The sequence below is a fragment of the Scyliorhinus torazame genome, chromosome 4 (genome assembly GCF_047496885.1).
Source record: "Scyliorhinus torazame isolate Kashiwa2021f chromosome 4, sScyTor2.1, whole genome shotgun sequence".
NCBI classification, from domain to species: domain Eukaryota; kingdom Metazoa; phylum Chordata; class Chondrichthyes; order Carcharhiniformes; family Scyliorhinidae; genus Scyliorhinus; species Scyliorhinus torazame.
In genome coordinates, this window is record NC_092710.1 from 205,294,329 (window position 1) to 205,303,073 (window position 8,745).

General features: G+C 39.3%; 1 protein-coding gene across 1 annotated transcript in view; it reads left to right on the top strand.

Annotated features, from left to right (window-relative positions):
- LOC140410705 (syntaxin-7-like) overlaps positions 1 to 7,840 on the top strand; it is a 63,306-nt gene extending 55,466 nt beyond the window's left edge. The window contains 4 exon segments of the mRNA XM_072499143.1: positions 2,088 to 2,123; positions 2,125 to 2,161; positions 4,998 to 5,080; positions 6,932 to 7,840. Of these exon segments, the coding sequence (XP_072355244.1) occupies positions 2,088 to 2,123; positions 2,125 to 2,161; positions 4,998 to 5,080; positions 6,932 to 7,027 (252 nt within the window). The 3' untranslated portion in view covers positions 7,028 to 7,840.
- The last annotated feature ends 905 nt before the right edge of the window (positions 7,841 to 8,745 follow it).

Sequence of the window (8,745 nt, forward strand, 5' to 3'; positions counted from 1 at the left end):
GACTTAGCTCCGCATAGCCGCAACCGGAAGTCCGTATGCTTTGTTGCATAACAATTTATATAAAACTGCACATTTCATAATGTTTGTATTCTTTCTTCACACCTTCAGATATTAATTTTCATTCACCATGCAACATATGCTAAGTAGTGGTGCCCAGGAACAGGGGTAAGGCCATTTAGTCCCTTGAGCCTGTTCTGCCGTGAGATCATGGCTGATCTGAAACTGGACTCCCATGTACTGACCATTCCTCTATCGGCTAAAAAGGAACTATTAGTCTCCGTTTTAAAATTCTCACTTGATCAAGCTTCAGCTGCTGTTTTCAGAAGATAAACTCCAAACTTCTGTCCACATTCCATGAAAAGGTGTTTCCTAATTTCACTCCTGAAAGGTTTGGTACTTTTTTTTAGAAGGCTATGCCCCTTGTACCGACATTCCCCTCATCAACAGTTATCATTACTAGCTATCTCCATAATGTACTGTGACTCAGTCTGCAGATGTAAAGGCAAGTCTTTGATTCTTCTCTACAGTCCAGATTAAGTAGAGTCGAGAAAGCCTGATCCAATTCTCCTCATCTTTAATCAAGTAAATAAATTCTAAATCCCGAAAAAGCTCAGAAGGGCATAAAATCCAGTGGGTAAGGTCCATTCAGCTCCTTAGGCCTACACGTCATGTATGATTATTCTATAACTTGGCTTTCCTCTCATGTCATCGATTGATCTTTGAAAAGAACTAGTTTCATTTCTATTACTCCATTGAGGGAATAAATCAAATAGCGGTATTAAATATATTTTTAAAATCTGTTGCCAACTAAGCTACAAATGTTTGATATTCCAAATGAATTTTAATCAGTATTCTATGGAAAGAAGGATCCTGCCCGCAATCTGGCACATAATAGTAACATCGTTTTGATGTCACATTTTAAAATTAATGGGTTAATAGATTTATTTCAGAAAATATTATTTAGGGTTTTTCTGCAAATGATGTCCGCAAACCACGTTCATATGTTTTGGTCCTGTCCAAAGCTGGAGGATTACTGGAAGGAGATGTTTAAGGTAATCTCTAAAGTGGTGCACGTGGAATTGGGCCCAGGCCCTCGGGAGGCCATATTCGGGGTTTCGGACCAGCCGGGGTTAGAAACTGGCGCGGAGGCAGATGTTGTAGCCTTCGCCTCATTGATCGCCCGAAGGCGGATCCTGTTAGGGTGGCGATCAACCTCTCCAACCCTGTGCCCTGGGCGTGGGCAGGGGGAGACGTGCTGGAATTCTTATCGCTTGAAAAGGTCAAATTTGAACTGAGGGGAAGGATGGAGGGGTTCGACAATTCATGGGCGTTATTCATTATGCACTTTCGAGAATTGGATCACATCGAACATTAGGGGGGTTGGGGGTTGGGGGGGAGGGGAGGACTGTATATGTTAATGGTGACTATGGGTGATTCCTTTTTGTAATTTGTTTATTAGTTACAGGCAGGCCAATGTCTGGGGTTTGGTGGAAGGATGGGATCGTTGTTATTGATATGGGGATTGACATTACATTCGTTACTGATTATTGTTTATTGTTGGGTGTAAATTTGCGAGAAAATGTGAAAAAGGAGAATAAAATAATATATATTTTTTTAAAATTTAAATCATAAGGTGATGCAATTAAAGCCCCTGGGAGAAGTATCAACTTTTCCATTCTCCTTCATCATCCACTTCAGCTGGCATGATCAATACACTGAAAGCATGTAATAATATAGTCTGAGGAGTACTAAATACAAAGCAAGTTATATTAATTATTTTTTGTGTCGGAATGTCAATTCTGAGAGAACTCTAAACTCAAGCACACTAAATCTTTATTAACTATACAACATAGTCAGAAAATGCTCAATGAACAGCACATTTGAAGTGTAGATAAGATGATGAGGGAGGAGAACCTCAATCAGAAATTCCCCAACTGGGCCAAATAAATCATAGATCATAGAATTTACAGTGCAGTTACAAATAGACTTTTAATCAACTAACTTTGTTGGGACAAATGACTGATTGATTGAAACATTTCTTAGTATTTGTTTTAACTTGTAAAATAAGTTTCTGTTATTCATTTCAGTCTGATATCCTGGACATTAATGAAATATTTAAAGACTTTGGGAATGATGATTCATGAGCAAGGAGACCTGGTTGGTAAGCATCTTGTGTTCCAATAGTGTCCTTAGTTGTGCTCTGGGGTCAGGTACAGCAATTTGAAAACTGCTGCGAGTGGCAATGTCTTCTAACTAACATTTTGAGATGAGGGTAGTTATTTGTAGGCTTTCCAGAAGCTAATCAAATGAGACATTTTGGTTTGCTGTACACTCTTTCAGAAGTCATGGATTTTGTTCCTGTTGTGTAAGTAACTAGATTTAATGAAGTAACTCAAGTATCCATTAGATATTTGGTCAAAAGATTTGACTTGCCTTTTAGGTTCTTTTGAATCCGGAAAAGGATTTTGAAATAGGAAAAGTACATAACTCTGCAATTTTCTGATGAAAAGTGGTTGTTTTTAAATATATAATACATAAAGTAGGGTGCTCTTTCCAAGGGCCGGTGTAGACTCGATGGGCCAAATGGCCTCCTGCTGCACTGTAGAGATTCTAGTCCATTATAAAGGGTTAGGTAAAGTAAAGTTGCCATAGTCCCAGATGACCAATAGGCTGCTTTCCCTCTTTGAGGGGTAGAGCGGACTGGTGGTGATTTGACCTGAGGATCACCACATCTCAGGTGAGGGGCGAGATTGAGGAAGGTGACGTCTTCAATGAATAACCGCAACAGAGGCTTAAACTAGCATTATGGTTACTTACGGCCATAAACTGCAATTGCATTGTGACAGGTAACCTAGTCGAATTAAGTAGGAAATGTTCGCATCACAAATTACAGTGGTGAATGTTGCCAAGGTCATGATGACAACAGAAAGTATGCATTCTAAGTAAGGTATTTAACATTTATTGATGAATTTTGTATTCATCTGGTGATTACTGTTGTTGCGTATTTCTTCTTTTCTGCTAATTAATGCCAAGTCAAAGTAAATCAATTGCAATTTTAAATAGAAGAAAAGCATTGTCTTTTCATTGATTACATCAATTAAATCTAGTAATTTATGCGACCAAAACAAAATCCATGACTTCCGAAAGAGTGTATAACAAACCACAATTACTCTTTTGATTAGCTCCTGGAATGCCTACAAATTATAAACTTATCTGAAATATGTCTAATAGAAGATACTGTCAGCAGTTTATGTTCATTACAGCTTAATACAGCTTCTAAAGTTTTGCTTGAAGCATCATTGTGGTTCTTGTCTCTATTATGCATGAGTATTGCACTGTACTTGCACTTATAGCAGCATAAATATGGAGCAAGAATCCAAGGATGGCTCTTATGAAATAGGATGGCTGTAACCGGCAGACAGTTTAATTCCCAGTATTCGCTACAATATTTCATGATTCAACATGCAGTATGGTACTGCATAAATGCCTGTGCATATGGAATGAAGTAATGAATTTAAAGATAGGAGGGTATTAATTGGGAGGTGTTTGGGTATAATAGGTGTGAAAGCGTGATTCCATTACTGAAAAATATTGGGTGATTTGATCCAAAGAAATTGTTTTAACTCGCAAACAATCCGAATCAGATCATGAAAGTTGAATTTTGCTTTTGTTCAATATGTATATTCTGAAATGTACCTATCATCACATTGGAAGAAGGTCTAATTAGCCCAAGGAGACTGTCCTTTTAAGAAATTGCATCCATATGTATTCAAGGTCGACATATTTGTTACTTTCCCATAATGTTGTTGTAATTACGGTTAGCTTTACTTCAAATGTTGTCTGATATCAGGTTTCTTCCGATACCATTAGAATATAGACACCTTCGAGCTGCTTCAGAGGCCTCATAAAATGCTTTTGTTGACAGATCGTAACTTATTTCCCAGAGTTGCACACCAATATACATGATTTGGTTTTGGATTTTGTTTATTGTCACGTGTAACGAGGTACAGTGAGAAAAAGTATTTTCCTGTGAGCAGTTCAACAGATCATTAAGTGCATGAAAAGAAAAGAAAATACATAATAGGGCAACACAAGGTACACAATTGTAACTACATAACACCGGCGATTGGGTGAAGCATACATGGATGTTAAGGGAATAAAGGGGAAATCCAGGACTTAACACAGTCTTCATAGGGTTGTTAACACCAGTGAGTGTTAGCTGATAAGACAATAGAGGCTTCATTATTTTGGGTTGATGGACCTTATAATGAATTGAATGTGTGCATAGCTGGCCTTTTTTATTCTACAGTAATGAGGGAATTGGTGACTGATTCACAGCTTGTGCAATCTGTAGTCAATCAGTTTAAGATAGAGACCTTCACATGTAAACATCATTTAACACTGCCCTCCATCCATTCACTATTTCTGCTTGGTCTTTTATATTTTCTGGAAAGGAACTACACTAACCCTAATGCAAAATACAATGAAGTTGAAGTTGCTGCTATCTAGATGGTTTAAGCATGAATTGTACCAATTTGTGATCTTTTTGTCCTGGACTTGTACGTGGTTGAGTCGTAATAGTTTGCTAAATTTAACTTGTGCCATATTTTGTACACTGATCTGTCACCTTATATGATAATTGGTCTCTAGGTTGACTTTGTTAATTTAGTCGATGATGTTTCTAGGGTTTTTAAGGGTGTGTGCACAGAGATAATCCAAAAAAAAAGTCATTCTCTATTTTGGAATGTCCACTAAATCATCTTGATGAATGTTTATGATGGTAGAATGCTTGAGAACCTCTGAAATTGTAATTTTAATCATATAAACAAAACAAGTTGAAGAAAAGTTCATTTTGGCCTCGGTGACTTCAAAGGTTATGCCTTCCTTATCAAGAACTTTGTCCAGAGGATATGAATAAATATAGGTTAGTTCTTCACATTTGAAAACTTCCTTTTGTTTTAGAGTGATAATGTCAATTTTCCTACTTATTTCTGTAGATAGCATAGAAGCTAATGTGGAAACTGCTGAAGTACATGTTCAGCAAGCAAACCAACAGCTGGGCAGAGCAGCTGATTATCAGGTATGTTGCATTTTTTGGAAAGTTTAGTGGTTAAATTGCAAGGTAGATGGAATATTTTAAATTAACAATAAGTTTGGTTTTCATTCTCATTGTCCTTGCCCAGTGCCCATTCTCTCGCATTTGGCCACTGGACAAGCAAACGTTTGATATAAAAATTTGCATCTTTGTTCACCTTCCTATCTTGTTAATTTCTTTCAGCCCCGCAACCCTTAGATTTTGCATTTGAATATGTTTTCTTCTAATTTTGGCCTCTTCTGATCCCCAATTTTAATTGCTCAACCAATGGTGACCATTCCTTAATTTGCCTAGGCCCAAGCTCTGCAATTCCTCTCTGCCTCATTTTCCCTCCTTTACAACACTTATTAAAATCCACATCGTTGGCCAAGCCTTTGGGTGATCTGACCTGATGGGTGCGATCAACCGGCCATGTCGACACGCAAACCGGAGTGTGACGGCTGCCCGGAGAAGCCTCCCGCGGGGTTTCCCGGCAGCCAGTAAGCTTCGCAAGATCTACCCGGACAAGGGTGTGAACAAGCCGCGCGCCCCTAAGTAGATTTTGAACCTACTAAGGCGTACTCACCCAGCATTTATTGACCTTCCGGGAGTCTCCAGGCAGGCGCCGTTGTAGACCAGGCAAAACGGTACTCTGGAGGGGGGTCCTCCCGGGGATGTCCGGGATGGTGCAGGGTGGTTCCCTGGCCCTTCCTCTGGCACTCTAGCGATTGCCACCTTGACACTACCACCGTCGGTGCCTGGTTGGCGCTGTAAAGCTGGCAGGGGCACTGCTAGGGTGGGAATTGCCAAGGGTCAGGGCCTGAGTGGGCCATACCCATGAAAGGAGGGTGAAGGGTGGTATGAAGAGTGAGAGCGGGTATGAAGTAGCCTCTGGAGGATTGGGGAATGGTGCGGTTGAGATAATGCCCATGTGTGTGTGTGGGGGGGGGGGGGGGAGGGGGGGGGGGGGGGGGGGGCGGGGGGGGAGACACATTGCCAATGGATGGGGGGGTGTGGGGGACCCATAAGCCCACTTAGAGATCGGGGTACCATTTCAAAATGACGTCCTGGTCTCTGAGGTGTTGGTCTGACCAGTGAGTTCAGCTCCCTAGTGATGAAAATAATTCTTTTTTTTTTTTTAATGTTTCCAATTAAGTGGCAAGTTAGCAAGGCCAATCCACCTGCACATTTTTGTGGGCTGTGGGGATGAGACCCATGCAGACACGGGAGATTGTGCAAACTCCACATGGTGACCTGGGGCCGCGATCGAACCCATGTCCTCTGCCCAACGAGGCAGCAGTACTAACCACAACGCCATCGTGCTGCCCAAAAATAATTCTACGGCGCGTTTTTTTTGGACACACCTGACGCAAGATCGCCACAGACAGGACAGGGACCATGTAAAGGTCAAATTGACCTCTGGCGGGAATTTCCGGTTGCCGGGCGAACACACTGAAAAATCCCGACCTAAATGTGGGCTAAACCTGTGAGAAGCTCCCCAGGACCCCAAAAAGTGACCGTGTTAGATAGCAGTGGCGAACTCCCAGCAAAATCCACCACAAATGACACTTGGAATCTTTTCTGTTGGATCGCGTGCAATATCTATTGGCTTGGTGTCACACTTTATAATGCTTCTGTGAAGTGCCTTTAGACGTTACATTACTTTTTAGGTGCTAGTTGTAATTTACTTCAAAATGATTACATTTTATTGGTGAGTTATTTAATCATCATGCGGAATTAGCTGTAGAGTGCCGCACTTATCTTGTAGTGGAAATCTACCTACTGGTAGATTTAAGTGTATTTTTATTTGCCTCCATTATATTTAGAAATAACTAGATTTACCTTTTGTTCCCACAGCGGAAATCTCGTAAGAAGATGTTCATCTTAATCATTGTATTGGTAGTCTTATCTGTGGTAGTGGGAGTCATTATCTGGGCTTCCGTGAGAAAATAAATTCTGAAGATTTAGCATAGACATTGCACTCGAAAACAGGCATAATGTTAACATTAAGAGAATTGGAGTTATTTTACTGAAGCCTAATACTTTATTCAAACAAATAATTTAGAAAATTAAACATCTCCAAAGTGGCTTTCTAGCAATATAATCAGAACATGTAATTTATAATTTAAAATGCCATGCTTCACAAATTCAAGTGTCACTGTTTTAATAACATACAACTTTAAGTCTCTTAATGGTTGGGACAACATGTCTTAAGATGTTTTTTTTTCCATGCCGGGTTGCCACATCCTAATCTTCAAGCTTTGCTGACTATTGTCAATTTATTTATGTTTGACCTAATTTCCAGCAAAAGGCATTCCATTTGGTAAAAGTGTGTCTGGACCTGTGCCGAAATTGATTTTTCAGTTTTGATTTAAAACGGTGCCAGTTTAACCTTTTCTATTTTGCTCATTTGTTGGTAGCTTTGATTATGTGCCCGCCCATAATAATCTCTAAAAAGGAACAATGCACTTGTCATATTAACGTATATAAGACTTCTTACTTCAAGTTAACTTGCGATTATCTGGTGTTTGCAATATTTGCACTAAATGGAACTAGTCTGACTTTGTACCATATACATCCCTTTGTATTGCGTGTAATATGAACAATACAGAAAGGACTATATTTATATTCCTCGGGGATGTATTATGCATTTTAATACAAGTTGTGCCATTGAGATTGTATGTTTCCATATGGTTTTTCAGATTTGGATTAAAATTAGACTGAACAAAATGCAAATATGCTGCTTTAATAAACTATTTGCCAATATCGTTGTGCTATCATGACTGTCAAGCAACTTTAGACAATGTACATTTTATAAGCCACAAATGTTGTTTGTGAGGTTCGACGTAAACACCAATGAAAGTTTTATTTATATTATTTTGAATATTTAAATTCAAATGGAATGCCTCAGACTGGTAACATAGCCACAACAAAACAGTGTGTGGGAGGAAGGGGGGGAAATGTTACTAAATACAAGCTAATCAATAAGCAGAAGACAACTGAATTTATTAATACTATTTGCACTCGCAGTAAGGATCACCATACCTGGCATTTTTATATTATGGCAGAAAGCTAGCATGTTACTGAAACACCGTTCCCAGTTTTTCCACATCTTTGCTGTAATATTAAGGTTGTGTTCAGAAAAATTCTGTTTTAAATAAATATATATATATATGTCTAATAAATACTGATCACCTTCAACAGAAATCGGATCGCAGTCTTGTATCATAGTGTTTGATAGCATACATGACACCCTTCCCTAACGAGTGACGAGTTGTCGTAAAAATTGGGATCTCGTAATATGTAATCTATGGGGTTTGGGTAGGGAGAGGAGTTCTATTGTCAGTATCTTGTTTCTGAAAAATCTTAACTACCCTCAAATGGACGAGGCAAAAAAAATGCACTACCATCTAAGAAACAGATTCTGGATCCCTGTCCCAGAATATATTTGCTCTTAAAATTAATTTTGTAACCAGACATCTAATAACATTTTGTATCCTCTACGGAAGTCTGTAAAGCATGGGAACATCAATCATTGACTTAAAATGCAGGTTGTTCAGGCCGCAGTTTTAGCTCTTTCTCTTGGCACTGTAATTTCCAGTAGGTAGAGATTCTGCTTTGATTAAAGGCTATTTGTGGGGTGGCGAATGTGATGTGTGGCCAATAATTCC